The 24900-nt window shown below is 50.9% G+C and overlaps 1 protein-coding gene across 2 annotated transcripts; it reads left to right on the top strand.

Moving 5' to 3' along the window:
• The first annotated feature begins 7960 nt into the window (after window positions 1–7960).
• Window positions 7961–24468, top strand: PI4KB (phosphatidylinositol 4-kinase beta). 2 transcript variants are annotated; one of them, XM_075844669.1, is made up of 12 exons: window positions 7961–8074; window positions 15399–16294; window positions 17487–17531; window positions 18687–18914; window positions 18990–19217; window positions 19294–19403; window positions 19513–19617; window positions 20625–20748; window positions 20846–21111; window positions 21421–21553; window positions 23232–23352; window positions 23680–24468. In XM_075844669.1, the coding sequence occupies exons 2-12, from the start codon at window positions 15425–15427 to the stop codon at window positions 23859–23861; spliced, it is 2412 nt and encodes an 803-aa protein (XP_075700784.1). In that variant the 5' UTR covers window positions 7961–8074; window positions 15399–15424; the 3' UTR covers window positions 23862–24468. The 2 variants fall into 2 exon arrangements, with proteins under 2 accessions (XP_075700784.1, XP_075700786.1); XM_075844671.1 differs by lacking the exon at window positions 17487–17531 and having other exon boundaries at window positions 7962–8074.
• The last annotated feature ends 432 nt before the right edge of the window (window positions 24469–24900 follow it).

Here is a 24900-nt window from a genome sequence, read left to right as displayed (position 1 = left end):
GCCTGGGCTTTGTGTGTGTGTAGGGCTGAGCGAGCGTGTGTCTCCCCTGCCGGGTGTGCATTGACTGTCAGAGGTGAGCGCTGCGGCATAAAGTGTCTGCTGTAAGGGGTCAGTTTCTGGTTGATATGTCCGCCTTGAGTAATTGAGGGTCTCTCATAGACCGCCTGATTCAATGTCCTTGCCGAGACTGAACACAAATCTGGGCACACTGATGACAGTGTAAGTTCCTATGTCTGCACCCCCCCCCCCCACCCTATGTGACCACCTGTCATGTATAGACTCCTTCAGCTATTTACCATTTTAGTCTGGCCCTGCCGGAAACTACTGCTTTTCTCAGCCGGGGGGAGGGTCGGCTGCTTGTCTGCCGGTTTCTAACCCTGTACAAGCTCTTCTATATAATGAAGCAGAGTACAGGACCGGCAGGACCTGGACCAGGCAGTGTACTCATCCTTCATCGGTTCTGACTAATACAACACGAGTGAAGAGGACGTTCTGTACAGCAACACGAGGGGGAGCAGAAGACGGGGTATGGGAATAATCGTGTCATGGACAGGGTGACCCCCTATATAGGAGTCATTCTAGTTTACCCTGGTTCCATATTTCCTTACAGAAGTCAAACGCCCCCAGCACTCCAGTGAAATAAACCAGTATACCCTAGAGTGGGATCCTGGTCCTTGATAGAACGTCCCCCCATAACACAGACACCAGCAGGGCCATCATGGGACAGCAGGATGTGCTGGAATCTACACAGACCTCAGTACTGACAGTTGTCACTGGAGGTGCATTAAGCAGTGACCGGTAATCTAATGCAGAAAAAACACATCTCCCACAATGCAATGCGGCCTTTCATATCCCTGGGCTCACTGGTAGCTGCAGTAAGGTCTGGTGATGTCGGGGCCACATCCAGCAACACTGAGTACCCCTGCAAAGTCTCCAGAAAACCCCCAATCCATCTACGTGCTTCAGTCTTCTGTATGAGACACGTACTAGTTACATCTGTTTATGGCAGAGTCGGGTGACTACGTGCACTAGTTACATCTGGTTATTTCAGAGTCTGGTGACTACGTGTACTAGTTACATCTGTTTACGGCAGAGTCGGGTGACTACGTGTACTAGTCACATCTGTTTATGGCTGTCATGCCCATGGCCGCGGGCCATTAGGCTCACTCACCTGATGGCCGCAGCCATGGATCTGCGAGCGCTGGCCCCAGCCTCCTCCTCAGGAGACGCCAGCGCTCACTTCCACTTACCTCGGCCGGGTCCCATCGGGTGCACGCGTGCCCGCTCTTAAAGGGCCAGTGCGTGCACCTGAGTTAAAGTCAAAATTAGCCCATGAGTACCCTGGACTAGAGGGGCCCATCCCCTTCCTGCCTTACCTGAGCCTTGTTGTTTTACCTTAAGTTTGTTTAAGCGAATGGTCTAGTGTTTCCCGTTCCTGCTACCTGTAAGGCTGGGTTCACACGACCATGCTACGTCCGTAATGTACGGAACGTATTTCGGCCGGAAGACCCGGACCGAACACAGTGCAGGGAGCCTGGCTCCTAGAATCATAGTGATGTACGACGCTAGGAGTCCCTGCCTCTGCGTGGAACTACTGTCCTGTACTGTAATCATGATCTGCTGCAGAATCCTCTGCTGCAGACACTGCTTTAGACTGGCAGGTCACGCGGGTACCCGTAAGACCCAAGACCTGATAACCCGTCATTTCTGGTGGCCCACGCTGCCCAAGGACATCATGTACTTTGTTTCTTCCTGCTCGGTGTGTGCAGCCAACAAGGTCGCTCTCTCCAGATCCTCCATCCTACTGGCAGTCGACCGCATAAAATGGAAGGCAGACACGAGGAGAAGAGAACCTCCTCGGTTTCTCCCTGGCACAAAGGTCAACCCTGTCGCCTACAAGCTTCGGCTGCCTCCTACCGTCAAGATCCCCAATTCCTTCCATCTCTCAACTCCTGCAGCCGGTGGTTCTGAAGCGCTATACCAAGACTCCTAGCCCTGCGGTTGCCTCCAGCGGCCCTTCAGACACCGAGGTTAAAGAGCCTCTGTCACCACATTATAAGTGCCCTATATTGCACATGATGTGATCGGTGCTGTAATGTAGAGAACAGTGGTCCTAGTAATAAAGAGCCTCTGTCACCACATTATAAGTGGCCTATATTGTACATGATGTGATCGGCGCTGTAATGTAGATAACAGTGGTCCTAGTAATAAAGAGTCTCTGTCACCACATTATAAGTGGCCTATATTGTACATGATGTGATCGGCGCTGTAATGTAGATAACAGTGGTCCTAGTAATAAAGAGTCTCTGTCACCACATTATAAGTGCCCTATATTGTACATGATGTGATCAGCGCTGTAATGTAGAGAACAGTGGTCCTAGTAATAAAGAGGCTCTGTCACCACATTATAAGTGGCCTATATTGTACATGATGTGATCGGCGCTGTAATGTAGAGAACAGTGGTCCTAGTAATAAAGAGCCTCTGTCACCACATTATAAGTGCCCTATATTGCACATGATGTGATCGGCGCTGTAATGTAGATAACAGTGGTCCTAGTAATAAAGAGTCTCTGTCACCACATTATAAGTGGCCTATATTGTACATGATGTGATCGGCGCTGTAATGTAGATAACAGTGGTCCTAGTAATAAAGAGTCTCTGTCACCACATTATAAGTGGCCTATCTTGTACATGATGTGATCGGCGCTGTAATGTAGATAACAGTGGTCCTAGTAATAAAGAGGCTGTCACCACATTATAAGTGGCCTATATTGTACAGGATGTGATCGGCGCTGTAATGTAGATAACAGTGGTCCTAGTAATAAAGAGGCTGTCACCACATTATAAGTGGCCTATATTGTACATAATATGATCGGCGCTGTAATGTAGATAACAGTGGTCCTAGTAATAAAGAGCCTCTGTCACCACATTATAAGTGGCCTATATTGTACATGATGTGATCGGCGCTGTAATGTAGATAACAGTGGTCCTAGTAATAAAGAGTCTCTGTCACCACATTATAAGTGGCCTATCTTGTACATGATGTGATCGGCGCTGTAATGTAGATAACAGTGGTCCTAGTAATAAAGAGGCTCTGTCACCACATTATAAGTGGCCTATCTTGTACATGATGTGATCGGCGCTGTAATGTAGATAACAGTGGTCCTAGTAATAAAGAGTCTCTGTCACCACATTATAAGTGCCCTATATTGTACATGATGTGATCAGCGCTGCAATATAGATTACAGTGGTCCTAGTAATAAAGCGTCTCTGTCACCACATTATAAGTGCCCTATATTGTACATAATATGATCGGCGCTGTAATGTAGATAACAGTGGTCCTAGTAATAAAGAGTCTCTGTCACCACATTATAAGTGCCCCATATTGTACATAATATGATCGGCGCTGTAATGTAGATAACAGTGGTCCTAGTAATAAAGAGTCTCTGTCACCACATTATAAGTGGCCTATATTGTACATAATATGATCGGCGCTGTAATGTAGATAACAGTGGTCCTAGTAATAAAGAGGCTGTCACCACATTATAAGTGGCCTATATTGTACATGATGTGATCGGCGCTGTAATGTAGATAACAGTGGTCCTAGTAATAAAGAGGCTGTCACCAGATTATAAGTGCCCTATATTGTACATAATATGATCGGCGCTGTAATGTAGATAACAGTGGTCCTAGTAATAAAGAGCCTCTGTCACCACATTATAAGTGGCCTATATTGTACATGATGTGATCGGCGCTGTAATGTAGATAACAGTGGTCCTAGTAATAAAGAGTCTCTGTCACCACATTCTAAGTGGCCTATCTTGTACATGATGTGATCGGCGCTGTAATGTAGATAACAGTGGTCCTAGTAATAAAGAGGCTCTGTCACCACATTATAAGTGGCCTATCTTGTACATGATGTGATCGGCACTGTAATGTAGATAACAGTGGTCCTAGTAATAAAAAGTCTCTGTCACCACATTATAAGTGCCCTATATTGTACATGATGTGATCAGCGCTGCAATATAGATTACAGTGGTCCTAGTAATAAAGCGTCTCTGTCACCACATTATAAGTGCCCTATATTGTACATAATATGATCGGCGCTGTAATGTAGATAACAGTGGTCCTAGTAATAAAGAGTCTCTGTCACCACATTATAAGTGCCCCATATTGTACATAATATGATCGGCGCTGTAATGTAGATAACAGTGGTCCTAGTAATAAAGAGTCTCTGTCACCACATTATAAGTGGCCTATATTGTACATAATATGATCGGCGCTGTAATGTAGATAACAGTGGTCCTAGTAATAAAGAGGCTGTCACCACATTATAAGTGGCCTATATTGTACAGGATGTGATCGGCGCTGTAATGTAGATAACAGTGGTCCTAGTAATAAAGAGTCTCTGTCACCACATTATAAGTGGCCTATATTGTACATGATGTGATCGGCGCTGTAATGTAGATAACAGTGGTCCTAGTAATAAAGAGGCTCTGTCACCACATTATAAGTGCCCTATATTGTACATAATATGATCGGCGCTGTAATGTAGATAACAGTGGTCCTAGTAATAAAGAGTCTCTGTCACCACATTATAAGTGGCCTATCTTGTACATGATGTGATCAGCGCTGCAATATAGATTACAGTGGTCCTAGTAATAAAGCGTCTCTGTCACCACATTATAAGTGCCCTATATTGTACATGATGTGATCAGCGCTGCAATATAGATTACAGTGGTCCTAGTAATAAAGCGTCTCTGTCACCACATTATAAGTGCCCTATATTGTACATAATGTGATCGGCGCTGTAATGTAGATAAGTGGTCCTAGTAATAAAGAGGCTGTCACCACATTATAAGTGGCCCATATTGTACATAATATGATCGGCGCTGTAATGTAGAGAACAGTGGTCCTAGTAATAAAGAGTCTCTGTCACCACATTATAAGTGGCCTATATTGTACATGATGTGATCGGCGCTGTAATGTAGATAACAGTGGTCCTAGTAATAAAGAGGCTCTGTCACCACATTATAAGTGCCCTATATTGTACATGATATGATCGGCGCTGTAATGTAGATAACAGTGGTCCTAGTAATAAAGAGCCTCTGTCACCACATTATAAGTGGCCTATATTGTACATGATGTGATCGGCGCTGTCATGTAGATAACAGTGGTCCTAGTAATAAAGATGCTCTGTCACCACATTATAAGTGGCCTATCTTGTACATGATGTGATCGGCGCTGTAATGTAGATAACAGTGGTCCTAGTAATAAAGAGTCTCTGTCACCACATTATAAGTGGCCTATCTTGTACATGATGTGATCGGCGCTGTAATGTAGATAACAGCAGTGTTTTTTACTTAGAAAAACGATAATTTTTGACGGAGTTATCACCTATTTTAGCTTTATGCTAATGAGTTTCTCAAATGACAACTGGGCGTATTTTACTTTATGACCAAGTGGGCGTTGTGGAGAGAAGTGTATGACGCTGACCAATCAGTGACCAATCATACACTTCTCTCCATTCATTTATACAGCACATAGCGATATAGCTATATCACTATGTGCAGCCACATACACACACTATAACATTACTGCAGTGTCGTGACAATGAATAGACATCACCTCCAGCAAGGATGGGATGTGTATTCACAACCCTGACTCTTCTCTGTGATTTACAGCATAGCAGGTGTAGTCTCGCGAGATTACGCTGTAAGCGGTCATTGACAGCGAGATCTCGCTGTGCTGTGCTGTAAATCACAGAGAAGTGGTCAGGATTCTGAATACACGTCACGTCCTGGCTGGAGGTAATGTATATTCATTGTCGGGTGACTACGTGTACTAGTTACATCTGTTTATGGCAGAGTCGGGTGACTACGTGTACTAGTTACATCTGTTTATGGCAGAGTCGGGTGACTACGTGCACTAGTTACATCTGTTTATGGCAGAGTCGGGTGACTACGTGCTCTAGTTACATCTGTTTATGGCAGAGTCGGGTGACTACGTGCACTAGTTACATCTGTTTATGGCAGAGTCGGGTGACTACGTGTACTAGTTACATCTGTTTATGGCAGAGTCGGGTGACTACGTGCACTAGTTACATCTGTTTATGGCAGAGTCGGGTGACTACGTGCTCTAGTTACATCTGTTTATGGCAGAGTCGGGTGACTACGTGTACTAGTTACATCTGTTTATGGCAGAGTCGGGTGACTACGTGGACTAGTTACATCTGTTTATGTCAGAGTCGGGTGACTACGTGCACTAGTTACATCTGTTTATGGCAGAGTCGGGTGACTACGTGGACTAGTTACATCTGTTTATGGCAGAGTCGGGTGACTACGTGCACTAGTTACATCTGTTTATGGCAGAGTCGGGTGACTACGTGCTCTAGTTACATCTGTTTATGGCAGAGTCGGGTGACTACGTGCACTAGTTACATCTGTTTATGGCAGAGTCGGGTGACTACGTGTACTAGTTACATCTGTTTATGGCAGAGTCGGGTGACTACGTGTACTAGTTACATCTGTTTATGGCAGAGTCGGGTGACTACGTGCACTAGTTACATCTGTTTATGGCAGAGTCGGGTGACTACGTGTACTAGTTACATCTGTTTATGGCAGAGTTTGTGACTACGTGCACTAGTTACATCTGTTTATGGCAGAGTCGGGTGACTACGTGCACTAGTTACATCTGTTTATGGCAGAGTCGGGTGACTACGTGCACTAGTTACATCTGTTTATGGCAGAGTTTGTGACTACGTGCACTAGTTACATCTGTTTATGGCAGAGTCGGGTGACTGCGTGTACTAGTTACATCTGTTTATGGCAGAGTCGGGTGACTGCGTGCACTAGTTACATCTGTTTATGGCAGAGTCGGGTGACTACGTGCACTAGTTACATCTGTTTATGGCAGAGTCGGGTGACTACGTGCACTAGTTACATCTGTTTATGGCAGAGTCGGGTGACTACGTGCACTAGTTACATCTGTTTATGGCAGAGTCGGGTGACTACGTGCACTAGTTACATCTGTTTATGGCAGCATTTTATAAAGCCGTCATCCACAGTGGTCACAGAATACTCTTAAAGGGACTGTCTATTAGGACTCGGGGGTGGGGCCGTCTATTTAGGAGCTCCGCTGTTATGCGGCGCAGGATTGGCAGCTCCCCCGCTCCTGTATGACGCGGTCTGCTAGGAGTGTAAATGGCCACCACGTAGTCCAGCTCCCCGGCAGCGATGTCACTCAGCTGTTTCCGTTACCCCCGTGCTTGACCACCGCTCCTTACCAACCACTCGCCACCATATTTGGACTGAGCTCCCCGTTCCGTAAACCAAGAGGGATCCCAGCCGTCCGGTGAACAAGTGATAAATGTTACCGGCTGGAGAAACAGACCTGAGGTGGTGCCTCTAAAGCTTCATGAATTGCGCCAGTTATGTCGTGTGCGCCATTTTGATAAATATGTCTCCGTTTCGCTAATAAAAAGTGTCATCCTCACCTCAATGCTGGGCTATAAGTCACTGACAGCAAGCAGACCTGTACATTATGACTTGGGAGGGGGCCGGCCAGCCTCCAGGTATATGTGGGGCGCCTATCTTAAGCCCTAGTATCTGTCAGGTTTGCCTGGGAGGGAGTATGATGGGAGTTGTACTTCCGTCTCTGATCGATGACTCGACTTGCCACTTGCTGACCTTTACAATATTGTTGAATTGATTCCCCCATTATATTGTAAGGACCTTAGAATCTCGGTGAGCAGCCAATGAGAAAACAGGAGCACTCATTCCTCCAGCTCCCCGGCACGTCTGGCCAGATCCCTGCTCTCTATGGTGTTTAAGATGATGCTCACACTCACTGGTGTTCTGATGGCGCTCTGTACAGCCATCCAAACTCTTTGGTGTTTGGAGAGGCGCTCTATACCGTGCTGTCACTGAAGGAGCTAACACTCTATGGTGCGCTGTCTAGCCTATGTTGTTGGTCTCTATGGTGAAAGGAGGAGGAGAGCCGGGGATGGCGGAGGAAGCTGCTGGGCCGGGAGTACTCGGTACTAAAACCGTCATGGAGTACACCGAGTAACCAGGTGACGATGGACCCGCGGCGTACTCTACCCTGCCAGTGTGTCTACATATGTGCCCCCTTGTACACTGTATATATAGTGATGTGTCCCCCCCCCCCTGTACACTGGATATATAGTGATGTGTGTCCCCCCCTGTACACTGGATATATAGTGATGCGTGTCCCCCCCTGTACACTGGATATATAGTGATGTGTCCCCCCCCTGTACTCTGGATATATAGTGATGTGTGTCCCCCCCTGTACACTGGATATATAGTGATGTGTGTCCCCCCCTGTACACTGTATATATAGTGATGTGTGTCCCCCCCCTGTACACTGGATATATAGTGATGTGTGTCCCCCCCTGTACACTGGATATATAGTGATGTGTGTCCCCCCCTGTACACTGGATATATAGTGATGCGTGTCCCCCCCCTGTACACTGGATATATAGTGATGCGTGTCCCCCCCTGTACACTGGATATATAGTGATGTGTCCCCCCCCTGTACTCTGGATATATAGTGATGTGTGTCCCCCCCTGTACACTGGATATATAGTGATGTGTGTCCCCCCCTGTACACTGTATATATAGTGATGTGTGTCCCCCCCCTGTACACTGTATATATAGTGATGTGTGTGTCCCCCCCTGTACACTGTATATAGTGATGTGTGTCCCCCCCTGTACACTGGATATATAGTGATGTGTGTCCCCCCCTGTACACTGGATATATAGTGATGTGTGTCCCCCCTGTACACTGTATATAGTGATGTGTGCCCCCCCCTGTACACTGGATATATAGTGATGTGTGTCCCCCCCTGTACACTGGATATATAGTGATGTGTGTCCCCCCCTGTACACTGGATATATAGTGATGTGTGTCCCCCCTGTACACTGGATATATAGTGATGTGTGTCCCCCCCTGTACACTGGATATATAGTGATGTGTGTCCCCCCCCTGTACACTGTATATATAGTGATGTGTGTCCCCCCTGTACACTGTATATATAGTGATGTGTGTCCCCCCTGTACACTGTATATAGTGATGTGTGTCCCCCCCTGTACACTGGATATATAGTGATGTGTGTCCCCCCCTGTACACTGTATATAGTGATGTGTGTCCCCCCCTGTACACTGGATATATAGTGATGTGTGTCCCCCCCTGTACACTGGATATATAGTGATGTGTGTCCCCCCCTGTACACTGGATATATAGTGATGTGTGTCCCCCCCTGTACACTGGATATATAGTGATGTGTGCCCCCCCCCCTTGTACACTGTATATAGTGATGCGTGCCCCCCCTGTACACTGTATATATAGTGATGTGTGCCCCCCCCTTGTACACTGTATATATAGTGATGCGTGTCCCCCCTGTACACTGTATATAGTGATGTGTGTCCCCCCCTGTACACTGGATATATAGTGATGTGTGTCCCCCCCTGTACACTGGATATATAGTGATGTGTGTCCCCCCCTGTACACTGGATATATAGTGATGCGTGTCCCCCCCCTGTACACTGGATATATAGTGATGTGTGTCCCCCCCTGTACACTGGATATATAGTGATGTGTGTCCCCCCCTGTACACTGGATATATAGTGATGTGTGTCCCCCCCCTGTACACTGTATATAGTGATGCGTGTCCCCCCCCTGTACACTGGATATATAGTGATGTGTGTCCCCCCCTGTACACTGGATATATAGTGATGTGTGTCCCCCCCTGTACACTGGATATATAGTGATGTGTGTCCCCCCCTGTACACTGGATATATAGTGATGTGTGCCCCCCCCTTGTACACTGTATATAGTGATGCGTGCCCCCCCTGTACACTGTATATATAGTGATGTGTGCCCCCCCCCTTGTACACTGTATATATAGTGATGCGTGTCCCCCCTGTACACTGTATATAGTGATGTGTGTCCCCCCCTGTACACTGGATATATAGTGATGTGTGTCCCCCCCTGTACACTGGATATATAGTGATGTGTGTCCCCCCCTGTACACTGGATATATAGTGATGCGTGTCCCCCCCCTGTACACTGGATATATAGTGATGTGTGTCCCCCCCTGTACACTGGATATATAGTGATGTGTGTCCCCCCCTGTACACTGGATATATAGTGATGTGTGTCCCGCCCTGTACACTGGATATATAGTGATGTGTGTCCCCCCCTGTACACTGGATATATAGTGATGTGTGTCCCCCCCTGTACACTGGATATATAGTGATGTGTGTCCCCCCCTGTACACTGTATATAGTGATGTGCCCCCCCTGTACACTGTATATAGTGATGCGTGTCCCCCCTGTACACTGGATATATAGTGATGTGTGTCCCCCCCCTGTACACTGGATATATAGTGATGTGTGTCCCTCCCCTGTACACTGTATATATAGTGATGTGTGTCCCCCCCCTGTACACTGGATATATAGTGATGTGTGTCCCCCCCTGTACACTGGATATATAGTGATGTGTGTCCCCCCCTGTACACTGGATATATAGTGATGTGTGTCCCGCCCTGTACACTGGATATATAGTGATGTGTGTCCCCCCCTGTACACTGGATATATAGTGATGTGTGTCCCCCCCTGTACACTGGATATATAGTGATGTGTGTCCCCCCCTGTACACTGTATATAGTGATGCGTGTCCCCCCCCTGTACACTGGATATATAGTGATGTGTGTCCCCCCCTGTACACTGGATATATAGTGATGTGTGTCCCCCCCCCTGTACACTGTATATAGTGATGTGTGTCCCCCCCTGTACACTGGATATATAGTGATGCGTGTCCCCCCCCTGTACACTGTATATAGTGATGTGTGTCCCCCCCTGTACACTGGATATATAGTGATGTGTGTCCCCCCCCTGTACACTGTATATAGTGATGTGTGTCCCCCCCCTGTACACTGTATATAGTGATGTGTGTCCCCCCCTGTACACTGGATATATAGTGATGTGTGTCCCCCCCCTGTACACTGTATATAGTGATGTGTGTCCCCCCCCTGTACACTGGATATATAGTGATGTGTGTCCCCCCCCTGTACACTGTATATAGTGATGTGTGTGTCCCCCTGTACACTGGATATATAGTGATGTGTGTCCCCCCCCTGTACACTGTATATAGTGATGTGTGTCCCCCCCTGTACACTGGATATATAGTGATGTGTGTCCCCCCCTGTACACTGGATATATAGTGATGCGTGTCCCCCCTGTACACTGTATATATAGTGATGCGTGTCCCCCCCTGTACACTGGATATATAGTGACGTGTGTCCCCCCCCTGTACACTGGATATATAGTGACGTGTTTCCCCCCCCTGTACACTGTATATATAGTGATGTGTGTCCCCCCCTGTACACTGGATATATAGTGATGTGTGTGTGTCCCCCCCTGTACACTGGATATATAGTGATGTGTGTCCCCCCCTGTACACTGTATATATAGTGATGTGTGTGTCCCGTCCCCTGTACACTGGATGTATAGTGGTGTGTCCCTCCCCTGTACACTGGATGTATAGTGGTGTGTCCCCCCCCCAGTACACTGGATATATAGTGATGCGTGTCCCCCCTGTACACTGGATATATAGTGATGCGTGTCCCCCCCCTGTACACTGGATATATAGTGATGTGTGTCCCCCCTGTACACTGGATATATAGTGATGTGTGTCCCCCCCTGTACACTGTATATATAGTGATGTGTGTCCCCCCCTGTACACTGGATATATAGTGATGTGTGTGTCCCTCCCCTGTACACTGGATGTATAGTGGTGTGTCCCCCCCCCAGTACACTGGATATATAGTGATGCGTGTCCCCCCTGTACACTGTATATATAGTGATGTGTGTCCCCCCCCCTGTACACTGTATATATAGTGATGTGTGTCCCCCCCTGTACACTGTATATATAGTGATGTGTGTCCCCCCCTGTACACTGGATATATAGTGATGTGTGTGTCCCGTCCCCTGTACACTAGATGTATAGTGGTGTGTCCCTCCCCTGTACACTGGATATATAGTGATGTGTGCCCCCCCTGTATACTGTATATATAGTGATGTGTGTGTCCCGTCCCCTGTACACTGGATATATAGTGGTGTGTCGTCCCCCCCCCTGTACACTGGATGTATAGTGGTGTGTCCCCCCCCCCCCCTGTACACTGGATGTATAGTGGTGTGTCCCTCCCCTGTACACTGGATGTATAGTGGTGTGTCCCCCCCCCCTGTACACTGGATATATAGTGATGCGTGTCCCCCCCTGTACACTGGATATATAGTGATGCGTGCCCCCCCCCCCTGTACACTGTATATATAGTGATGTGTGTCCCCCCTGTACACTGGATATATAGTGATGTGTGTCCCCCCTGTACACTGGATATATAGTGATGCGTGTCCCCCCCTGTATACTGTGTATATATAGTGATGCGTGTCCCCCCCTGTATACTGTGTATATATAGTGATGCGTGTCCCCCCCCTGTATACTGTGTATATATAGTGATGCGTGTCCCCCCCTGTACACTGGATATATAGTGATGCGTGTCTCCCCCCCCGTATATTGTATATGTTGAGCTGTGTGGCCTGATGTTGTATAATGTCATGTGATCTATAGGATATTTGATATGTTCCAGTCTCCTGTGTGGATTTTACTGTATAGAATCTATAGGTGCAGTGTATGCAGAAGAGGTAATTATTATATAAGGGGAGATTATCTGGGAAGGTCTGCGCTGTGTGACGGGAAATGTCACGTGATGCCGGAGTCTTCTCCCTCATTATCTGCATCAGCCGGACCGTGACCATTGTGTAATCCCCCCCCCCCCCAGTGCAGGAGAGTGGGGTCACATCTCCACCCTGTCCCCATGAGCTTACAATCTACTTATGGTGAAATGACAAAACCTCTCTGAGTTCAGTCTAGTAACTAAGTAGAGCTTGCACTCTAACGGTCTGCAGGGAGGCTGAGCCCGGGAGCTTGCGGTCTGGAGGGAGGCTGAGCCCGGGAGCTTGCACTCTAGCGGTCTGGAGGGAGGCTGAGCCCGGGAGCTTGCACTCTAACGGTCTGCAGGGAGGCTGAGCCCGGGAGCTTGCACTCTAGCGGTCTGCAGGGAGGCTGAGCCCGGGAGCTTGCGGTCTGGAGGGAGGCTGAGCCCGGGAGCTTGCACTCTAGCGGTCTGGAGGGAGGCTGAGCCCGGGAGCTTGCACTCTAACGGTCTGCAGGGAGGCTGAGCCCGGGAGCTTGCACTCTAACGGTCTGCAGGGAGGCTGAGCCCGGGAGCTTGCACTCTAACGGTCTGCAGGGAGGCTGAGCCCGGGAGCTTGCACTCTAGCGGTCTGGAGGGAGGCTGAGCCCGGGAGCTTGCACTCTAGCGGTCTGGAGGGAGGCTGAGCCCGGGAGCTTGCACTCTTCTGGTCTGGAGGGAGGCTGAGCCCGGGAGCTTGCACTCTAGCGGTCTGGAGGGAGGCTGAACCCGGGAGCTTGCACTCTTCTGGTCTGGAGGGAGGCTGAGCCCGGGAGCTTGCACTCTAGCGGTCTGGAGGGAGGCTGAGCCCGGGAGCTTGCACTCTAGCGGTCTGGAGGGAGGCTGAGCCCGGGAGCTTGCACTCTTCTGGTCTGGAGGGAGGCTGAGCCCGGGAGCTTGCACTCTAGCGGTCTTGAGGGAGGCTGAGCCCGGGAGCTTGCACTCTAGCTGTCTGGAGGGAGGCTGAGCCCGGGAGCTTGCAGTCTAGCGGTCTGGGGGGAGGCTGAGGCCGGGAGCTTGCAGTCTAGCTGTCTGGAGGGAGGCTGAGCCCGGGAGCTTGCACTCTAGCGGTCTGGAGGGAGGCTGAGCCCGGGAGCTTGCACTCTAGCGGTCTGGAGGGAGGCTGAGCCTGGGAGCTTGCAGTCTAGAGGTCTGGAGGGAGGCTGAGCCTAGGAGCTTGCACTCTAGCGGTCTAGAGGGAGGCTGAGCCCGGGAGCTTGCAGTCTAGCGGTCTGGGGGGAGGCTGAGCCCGGGAGCTTGCACTCTAGCGGTCTGGAGGGAGGCTGAGCCCGGGAGCTTGCACTCTAGCGGTCTGGAGGGAGGCTGAGCCCGGGAGCTTGCACTCTTCTGGTCTGGAGGGAGGCTGAGCCCGGGAGCTTGCACTCTAGCGGTCTGGAGGGAGGCTGAACCCGGGAGCTTGCACTCTTCTGGTCTGGAGGGAGGCTGAGCCCGAGAGCTTGCACTCTAGCGGTCTGGAGGGAGGCTGAGCCCGGGAGCTTGCACTCTAGCGGTCTGGAGGGAGGCTGAGCCCGGGAGCTTGCACTCTTCTGGTCTGGAGGGAGGCTGAGCCCGGGAGCTTGCACTCTAGCGGTCTGGAGGGAGGCTGAGCCCGGGAGCTTGCACTCTAGCTGTCTGGAGGGAGGCTGAGGCCGGGAGCTTGCAGTCTAGCTGTCTGGAGGGAGGCTGAGCCCGGGAGCTTGCACTCTAGCGGTCTGGAGGGAGGCTGAGCCCGGGAGCTTGCACTCTAGCGGTCTGGAGGGAGGCTGAGCCTGGGAGCTTGCAGTCTAGAGGTCTGGAGGGAGGCTGAGCCTAGGAGCTTGCACTCTAGCGGTCTAGAGGGAGGCTGAGCCCGGGAGCTTGCAGTCTAGCGGTCTGGGGGGAGGCTGAGCCCGGGAGCTTGCACTCTAGCGGTCTGGGGGGAGGCTGAGCCCGGGAGCTTGCACTCTAGCGGTCTGGGGGGAGGCTGAGCCCGGGAGCTTGCACTCTAGCTGCCTGTAGATACCTGAGGACTGGGTGTAGGTGGCGGCTGTGGACTTGTTTGCTTTGTGTGACGTTGTCGTCATGGCCTGGACGTTGCTGATGCAGAGCGCGGCTCGGGTGTCACTCCGTTTCCATGTAACTTTATTCCTGCAGCTTTTGTGTTCTGCGTCCTGTTCTCCGGCTCTCGGCACATTGCGGACTGACACTCAGACATTGACCGCTGAGGCCGTGAGACCCGTCCATGTCTAAGGAGCCGGTGATGGATGTTTGGAGACCCCCCGCTGGCTGTGACAAGTTAGAATCCCTCAGGTACGGTCCAGTCCGTGAACAACGAGTGACAGGTAGGACGCGGGTATAGAGCGAGCACAGATATGAAACGTGTCTCTGGAGTCGGGGGATATAAGCAGCGTCCGGCCGTGAGTGCGGGGGGTGCGGTGAAAAAACCATCCACGGGGAGAATGAGCACGTTTATCCTCGCGGATTCCGCACTGATTATTCTGCGGCAGGAATCTGTAGATATACGTGGTATTGGCCATCGGTAAATCTGTACCATGTGAACTCCGCCTTATGATGGCGGTCTGATTGGAGACTATATGGGGTCTGGACGGCTCCTCGCTGACGGCTTCTTCTGTTTCTCTTCCAGATCTGATTTGTGGGGTGAGCGGTGAGATGGGCGACACCATGGTCGAGCCGGCAACAGCCAAGCCCTGCGAGCCGGCGGCCTTACAGGGCGGAGGGAGCTCTCTCGGCGTCATCACGGAGGACGTGGTGTCTCTGGTCATAGACCCGGACGTGGCGCAGAAAGCCTGCGAGGATGTTCTGGAGAAGGTGAAGCTCATGCACGGCTCCTCCGACAGCCTGGACAACGCCCAGGCCGCAGAGCAGACGACCAACGGAGAGTCCCACAAAACCGTCACCAGCACAAAGATCTACGAGGAGGACGAGATGGTGACGGACATCAACAGCGTGAAGAACGCCCGGCGCAGGCAGAAGAATAACTCGGCCAAGCAGTCGTGGCTCTTGCGTCTGTTTGAGTGCAAGCTCTTTGACATTTCCATGGCGATCTCATACCTGTATAACTCCAAGGAGCCGGGCGTGCAGGCCTACATCGGGAACCGGCTCTTCTACTTCAGGAACGAGGACGTGGACTTTTATCTGCCGCAGCTCCTCAACATGTACATTCACATGGACGAAGACGTGGGGGACGCCATAAAGCCGTACGTGGTGCACCGCTGCCGGCAGAGCATAAACTTCTCCCTGCAGTGCGCCTGGCTACTGGGGGCCTATTCCTCAGACATGCACATCTCAACACAGCGCCACTCCCGCGGGACCAAGCTGCGCAAGCTTATCCTGTCCGATGAGCTGAAGCCGGCTCACAAGAAGCGGGAGTTGCCGCACCTCAGCCTGGCCCCGGACACCGGCCTGTCCCCCTCCAAGCGGACCCATCAGAGGTCCAAGTCCGACGCCACCGCCAGCATCAGCCTCAGCAGTAACCTGAAGAGGACGGCGAGTAACCCCAAGGTGGAGAATGATGATGAGGTGAGGACGCGTGTGGATAGGGTACGGCGTGAGCCCGGCTCTCATGGGCCCCTGGGCGTGTCCACAGGAGGGGCCCCCCACTATAATCACAGCTTTGCTTCCCAGACCATGCACCACTGAGGAATATCTCTGCAGCTGTGAATGAATGCAGAGGAGGAAACTCCCATTCACTGATTTTTGAGCCACCCCGAGGTCTTCTCCTCCTGCCATAGCTGTATATAGTGTGTGCACTCAGGTCTACTCCATCTGTTACGTACGCTGCATATAAATGATATTGTTAGTCAGGGCTGTTGGCGCCGCCCCAGGCACAGGTTTTTATGGGTGTCCCTGCTATCAGCGGTTAGGCCTTGTGTGTTGTCCCCCACATATGGGCAGTTGGATCATGGGGGTAGTAGTCCGAGCGTAGCACAGTTCTCTATAGATTTTTACATCATGTGACCTGGGGCTACATTCTCCTTGCACTGCTTCTCACTGCAGCACAGAGGATATTGAGGCGCACATGTCTGTGGTGGATGTCACATGATCGCACTGCTCATATCTGCGGGGACTCCTTTTGGTAGACTGGGGGTACTGCAGGTGTGCGGTGAGGAGGGGGCTTGTGTTCAGCTTAATATGCCCCTTGAATGTGGGTGACACCTCCTGTAGGTCAGACACTGGGGGAGTTCACCCAAGTCGGGGGGGGGGGGGGTTGTAGAATCCACATAATGGGCAGCACAATCTATCGGTATCAGAAGAGAAACCTCCGCGAATGTAAAGTCTGATGTGCTGTGACCTCAGGCATGGCTCTCTTCTGTGCAGTGAGTTGTTGCCCCCTGTTATCAGCCACGTTGTGCTCTTAAAGGGGGTGTCCACTATTAGGAAGTCGGGTCTGCTGTATTTCCAGAGCCACGTCTGCTGTATGAATGGGAATGAGCTGCAATACCAGACCCAGCCTGTGGATGAGAGTGGCGCTGTTTCCGGTAAGACCGCAGACCTTGCGTCCTAACACTGGACCTTCCTGGATACCTTCAGTTCTGCGCGTCACCTTTTCCGTATGGTTGTGAATATCATTATTTGCTTTTCCATTGATCTCTCCGCACCCCCCTCATGTGTCTCCGGGGGAGGGGAGGGGGTAATGATGATGTCATGATAAGCTGAGCAGCTAAACCTCTCCCTTTCTCTCCCCGCACCCCCTATTCCCCCTCCTTCCCAGGACCTCTCCTCCAGCTCGGAAAGCCTCGATAGGTCGTTCTCCTCCGTAAGTGCCGGTTTTCATGTAGACGGCTGAGGGTCTTACTGGCTTTTTCTCTCCGATCAGCATTTCCTCTGCGGGGAATAAAGTGCTGCATGCAGGACATTCCACCTCCCGCATGCAGGGGGCGCCAGCAGCTGTGCGTAGTATTTAAAGGGACACTGCGTGGTTATAAACCACCACCCTGCAAGGAATCTTAGTCCTTTAAGCACTAATATCACCGCTTCACCGGTCACGTCATCGCATCACAAACCAACATGGCCGCCCCCAGCTCTGGCTGCTTGTGCTTGCGAGCCCTGTGTATCGTGCGCCATGCATGTCCTGTCCGCTATGGCCGCATGTCAATGTGGCGGGATAGACAGCGGGGGTGGGGACTCGGCTTCTCCAGCCACCAAGGTGAAACTGGACCTGGGGGAGTTAGATCGTCAGCTGCAGTGCATGATGGGTGACATCTTTTATATATATATATATATATATACTCCGCCCTCTCCACCATCATGGCCGCGCTGGCTTTAGTTCCATTGTGCGGAGGGTTCGGGACCGTCCTGATAACATGAGTCTGACGTTCCTAATAATGATGTGGCAGAAAGATGGCGGCCCCCCGGTCAGCTGACCCCGCACCTCCCCGATAAGTAGAATGGTCAGAGGAAATGCTGCTCCCCTATAGAATGTGATTAATGGTGGCGATCTAATGACTCCTGTATGTCTCTGTAATCCTCCTCCTCTCCGCTCCTCTATCTGGTTGTGTCACTTTCCCGCTCTCCATGGGAGTCTGGATGAGGCCACCGGTAATTCCCAAGAGCTGACAATCTGAACATTGGATTGGTCCAGTGACCCAGCTGGAAACCCTTCTGTCTCTGAAGTAGAGGATTCTGGGAGATGTGGGGTAAACCAGTGAATGATGGATAGTTCCTTTATGCAGGTAGCGGGACGTGCGGAGGTTATGTAGAGGTCATGGCGGCAGGCCTTGGGCTACAGGTCCAGCACCGGCTGTAGGTCGCTGGGGCCTGAAGATGGCAGCGGGGAGACATTCAGCAGCGGATCGGTAGCATTATTGGGGTGACCTAGTAGAACCCGCGCACCTTCTTGTGGGGTCCCCTATGGGGAGTTGGTTTACTGGATGTTTATGGTTTGACTCCCTGTATCTTTCCACCTCATCAGCCGGTCCGGCTCGCTCCGGAGAGGGAGTTCATCAAGTCTCTCATGGCCATCGGAAAGAGACTTGCCACCCTCCCCACCAAGGAGCAGAAGACCCATCGTCTCATCTCGGAGCTCTCGCTGCTCAACCACAAGTTGCCGGCCCGCGTCTGGCTTCCTACTGCCGGCTTTGACCACCATGTTGTTAGGGTGCCCCACACCCAGGCCGTGGTACTGAACTCCAAGGACAAGGTAGGTCTCAGCGGCTTGTGGTGGACTCCATAGCTGATCCACACGGGAGGGGTAAAATTTGTGGTTGTGTTCTAGGCTCCATATTTAATCTACGTGGAAGTTCTAGAGTGTGAGAACTTTGAGACCTCCATGGTGCCGGCGCGGATTCCCGAGAATCGGATTCGCAGCACGCGCTCGGTGGAGAACCTTCCAGAATGTGGTATCACCCATGAGCAGAGTGCCAGCAGCTTCACCACTGTGCCCAACTATGACAACGATGATGAGGCCTGGTCTGTGGATGACATAGGGGAGCTGCAGGTGGAGGTGAGTCTCGCTCCTCAGACACCCCCTCCCCCATTACTTCTTATCCAATCTTTCATTGTTCTTTGCCTTCCTGCAGCTCCCGGAGCTTCACACCAACAGCTGTGACAACATCTCCCAGTTCTCTGTGGACAGCATCACCAGCCAGGACAGCAAGGAGCCCGTCTTCATCGCAGCGGGCGACATCCGGTGAGGAGCTGCACTCATATTACCATGGGGATTAGGTGCTGATTCTCCGGGAGGGGGAGGTGCACTTGGCGGACCCTCTGACCAGGGTCTTGGTCCTTCATCTTCACAGGCGCCGTCTCTCGGAGCAGCTTGCTCACACACCGACCACTTTCCGTAGAGATCCGGAGGACCCGTCCGCTGTGGCCCTAAAGGAGCCATGGCAGGAAAAAGTCAGGTGCGTGGCGGGAGAGACACGTGGAGTCTGTTATATGCGGGTGGGAATGTTGCGTGTCGGGAGAGTCACGTGGAGTCTGATATATGCGGGTGGGAATGTTGTGTGTCGGGAGAGTCACGTGGAGTCTGTTATATGCGGGTGGGAATGATGCGTGTCGGGAGAGTCACGTGGAGTCTGTTATATGCGGGTGGGAATGTTGCGTGTCGGGAGAGTCACGTGGAGACTGTTATATGCGGGTGGGAATGTTGTGTGTCGGGAGAGTCACGTGGAGTCTGTTATATGCGGGTGGGAATGTTGCGTGTCGGGAGAGTCACGTGGAGACTGATATATGCGGGTGGGAATGTTGCGTGTCGGGAGAGTCACGTGGAGTCTGTTATATGCGGGTGGGAATGTTGCGTGTCGGGAGAGTCACGTGGAGACTGATATATGCGGGTGGGAATGTTGTGTGTCGGGAGAGTCACGTGGAGTCTGTTATATGCGGGTGGGAATGTTGCGTGTCGGGAGAGTCACGTGGAGACTGTTATATGCGGGTGGGAATGTTGTGTGTCGGGAGAGTCACGTGGAGTCTGTCATATGCGGGTGGGAATGTTGCGTGTCGGGAGAGTCACGTGGAGACTGTTATATGCGGGTGGGAATGATGCGTGTCGGGAGAGTCACGTGGAGTCTGTTATATGCGGGTGGGAATGTTGCGTGTCGGGAGAGTCACGTGGAGACTGTTATATGCGGGTGGGAATGTTGCGTGTCGGGAGAGTCACGTGGAGACTGTTATATGCGGGTGGGAATGATGCGTGTCGGGAGAGTCACGTGGAGTCTGTTATATGCGGGTGGGAATGTTGCGTGTCGGGAGAGTCACGTGGAGTCTGTTATATGTGGGTGGAAATGTTGCGTGTCGGGAGAGTCACGTGGAGTCTGATATATGTGGGTGGGAATGTTGCGTGTCGGGAGAGTCACGTGGAGTCTGTCATATGCGGGTGGGAATGTTTACTGACTTCCTGGACTCTTCACAGGAGGATTCGAGAGGGGTCTCCCTACGGTCACTTCCCTAACTGGAGACTCTTGTCCGTCATTGTAAAGTGCGGTGATGACCTGAGACAGGAGCTGCTGGCGTACCAGGTCCTCAAACAGCTACAGGTCCGTGTGCCCGCGCTGCTCCGCCCCGCGGCACTGCCAGTCCTGTCTCTAATATATAATGGCAGGTCATTCATTCCACATCTTCTCTCCCTGACAGTCCATCTGGGAGACGGAGCGCGTTCCTCTGTGGATCCGGCCATACAAGATCCTGGTGATCTCGGCAGACAGCGGTATGATCGAGCCCGTGGTGAACGCCGTGTCCATACATCAAGTCAAGAAACAGTCCCAGCTCTCTATGCTTGACTATTTCCTGCAGGAACATGGCAGCTGCACCACCGAGGCGTTCCTCACCGCACAACGCAACTTCGTTCAGAGCTGCGCCGGGTATTGCCTGGTGTGCTACCTGCTGCAGGTCAAGGACAGGTGAGAGGGGTCTTGGAGGGGCTCATAAGCTGAACTCAGGGGGGGGGGTTAAACTGGCAGCATGGGCTAGACCTGGGATGAGGGGATATTATGGGGCATGGGATGATATGAAGGGCAGTGGTGAGCCCAACAATTTAGGAGTGGGGACATTGAGGTAAGTAGCAGAGGTGGGGCTGACAACTACCAGAATGAGTGATGGGTGGAGCTTCAGAGCTGCAGGGGGCGGGGCTGAGGACGATGCGGCAGGGTATGACCACAATAGATCGGATGACGCCGAGCTGATAATTAAATGTCCTTTCCCCTCCCCAGGCACAACGGGAACATTCTCCTGGACGCCGAGGGCCACATCATCCACATCGATTTTGGGTTCATTCTCTCCAGTTCACCCCGGAACCTCGGGTTCGAAACCTCAGCATTCAAGTTGACGTCAGAGTTCGTGGATGTGAGTGAATGTCGATATCTCATGGGGGCGTCATAATCTGAGACCGTAAACTCTGCATAAACCCGGCTTCAGACAGCTGGAATATGACCACAAGACCCGGACCCTCCGTCTACTAACCTGAACTTAGATCACCAAAGAACTGTGAGGGGTCTGGGTCTACCAGCCATAATACAGACACCGAGACTGCTGTACTACCACCAGATATAACCAGTATATCATATCCGTGATGTCAGTAACAGGGGGCGGAGCTGTGACAACCTCTCACACATGATATACGGGCTGGTTGTCAGTAGTAATAGATGAATAGCTGTTACTGTATATAAGATGTGTGGATCTCATGTCTGATCACAGTGTAATTATATTATATATCAGTGATGTCAGTAACAGGGGGCGGGGCTGTGACAACCTCTCACACATGATGTACAGGCTGGTTGTCAGTAGTAATAGATGAATAGCTGTTACTGTATATAAGATGTGTGGATCTCATGTCTGATCACATGTAATTATATTATATATCAGTGATGTCAGTAACAGGGGGCGGGGCTGTGACAACCTCTCACACATGATATACAGGCTGGTTGTCAGTAGTAATAGATGAATAGCTGTCACTGTATATAAGATGTGTGGATCTCATGTCTGATCACAGTGTAATTATATTATATATCAGTGATGTCAGTAACAGGGGGCGGGGCTGTGACAACCTCTCACACATGATGTACAGGCTGGTTGTCAGTAGTAATAGATGAATAGCTGTTACTGTATATAAGATGTGTGGATCTCATGTCTGATCACATGTAATTATATTATATATCAGTGATGTCAGTAACAGGGGGCGGAGCTGTGACAACCTCTCACACATGATATACAGGCTGGTTGTCAGTAGTAATAGATGAATAGCTGTTACTGTATATAAGATGTGTGGATCTCATGTCTGATCACAGTGTAATTATATTATATATCAGTGATGTCAGTAACAGGGGGCGGGGCTGTGACAACCTCTCACACATGATATACAGGCTGGTTGTCAGTAGTAATAGATGAATAGCTGTTACTGTATATAAGATGTGTGGATCTCATGTCTGATCACATGTAATTATATTATATATCAGTGATGTCAGTAACAGGGGGCGGAGCTGTGACAACCTCTCACACATGATATACAGGCTGGTTGTCAGTAGTAATAGATGAATAGCTGTTACTGTATATAAGATGTGTGGATCTCATGTCTGATCACAGTATAATTATATTATATATCAGTGATGTCAGTAACAGGGGGCGGGGCTGTGACAACCTCTCACACATGGTATACAGGCTGGTTGTCGGTAGTAATAGATGAATAGCTGTTACTATATATAAGATGTGTGGATCTCATGTCTGATCACAGTGTAATTATATTATATATCAGTGATGTCAGTAACAGGGGGCGGGGCTGTGACAACCTCTCACACATGATATACAGGCTGGTTGTCAGTAGTAATAGATGAATAGCTGTTACTATATATAAGATGTGTGGATCTCATGTCTGATCACAATGTGAGATCTTGGAGAAGTTGTGAATTTTGGGTGGAGTCCCCCTTTAAATGCCCTTTAGAGCTAATTGATGTTTTGCAGACCTCTAGCGCCTCCTGGTGGTGGTGTATATACTGGAGTTACAGCTAGTGTCCTCTTTGTTCGGCAGGTGATGGGGGGACTGAATGGCGACATGTTTAATTACTACAAGGTGCTGATGCTCCAGGGTCTGATCGCCGCCCGCAAGCACATGGATCGGGTGGTGCAGGTGGTGGAGATCATGCAGCAAGGTGAGTCCTGCCGCTCCTCTGGATGAAGCTTCATCACTTTCTTTTAGACTTTGTCTTGCATGTCCACACAATTTTCAAGGTCTTAATATTTGCGGACTGCAGACCTCGTGTTGTTCACATCTGGGAGTTTGTTACAATTGAATCCGGTCCAGACCAATCTCTGTGAGCAGGACTCTAGGCTGATACACTGTAACAAATAATCAGCCTGGAGTCCAGACTCTTCAGCCCACAGAGCATTGTCTAGACTGGATACAAGTGTAACAAATCCTCAGCTGTGAGACAGACGCAGAATCGGTTGTGGCCTAATACTTGTGCGTGTCTCGGCAGGGTCACATCTGCCATGTTTCCACGGCTCCAGCACTATCCGAAATCTGAAAGAACGTTTCCACATGAACATGACGGAGGAGCAGCTGCAGCTTCTGGTGGAGCAGATGGTGGACGGGAGTATGAGGTCCATCACCACCAAACTGTACGACGGCTTCCAGTACCTGACCAATGGCATCATGTGAGGGCGGCACCCAGTGTCCGCGGTGAATGTACAGACTGGACCGCGGGGGCGGGGCATCAGCAGGGCGCGGAGACCACTATGCAGCCGCATCCTTCAGTATTTCGGATCGTCAGCGCTCTGCTCCCTCCCCCGCACAATCATGTGTCCGTCTCTCTGCGCTGACCCCTCTTCATTTATCTCCCCAATCGCCACCACTCAAGCTCCGCCCCCAGCAGTGGGAGCTGGCTCCACCCACTACGCCATTCTCTAGATGTAACCTATGACATCACGCTGAAGTTTTTTTTTTTTCCTTTTATTTAAATGGTTTTATTGATTGAGGAAAGAGACACTATTTTCAGGATTCTCACCCCCCCCCCGTTCCCTTAATCTCTGGTTACCCCTCCCCCATGAGGCGTGTGCAGAGAGGCACTAGTACTTTAACGTAAGCCGGGACCCCCGCAGCAGACAGAACCCCCCCCCCCCCCCCATTCCAGAGTGAGAGGCGCTGCTAGGCTGGAGGGGTCGCCACGGTGGTCTTTATTTAGGGTGGGAGGGGTCTTTTTAAGAAACCGATAAGTCTCGAATGCTTTAATGTTTACTTTGTATTAAAATGAGATAATCCAGCAAGACCGCCGTGTCTTCTCTGTGTGACCCCCGACCATTATTACCTCCTGGGACTTCCTGCCTCTTATAGGGGGCGGGGCTATGAATGCTCCGCCTCTTCCAGGTCAAGGTGTCACCGCATGATCGCCATGATTCATTACCGCCACCTGCTGCTCCCGCATTGATCGCACCATTGCCGCAACTGAATGTTTAACCCCTTAGATGCCACCGTTCACAGCAACCGCGGCATTAGAATGAGAGGGTGACACGCCCCGATGCCCCCCCCCCCCCACAACGCAATCACGAAGGTCATCACGGCAGTCCGCGGCCTAATAAGGACTCCCAAGTCCGCCATCTTTGTGCTCCTATTAAGCCCAGGAATGAATATCGGCCTGTAAATACATCAGTATTGCCGTATGTCGGGCGCGCAACGACCGCTGGTTCAAGTAAAAGTATCG

The sequence above is a fragment of the Rhinoderma darwinii genome, chromosome 12 (assembly GCF_050947455.1).
Source record: "Rhinoderma darwinii isolate aRhiDar2 chromosome 12, aRhiDar2.hap1, whole genome shotgun sequence".
Taxonomy (NCBI): Eukaryota; Metazoa; Chordata; class Amphibia; order Anura; family Rhinodermatidae; genus Rhinoderma; species Rhinoderma darwinii.
The sequence above is the reverse complement of the archived record's forward strand: the minus strand, read 5'-3'. Positions and strand labels throughout refer to the sequence as shown.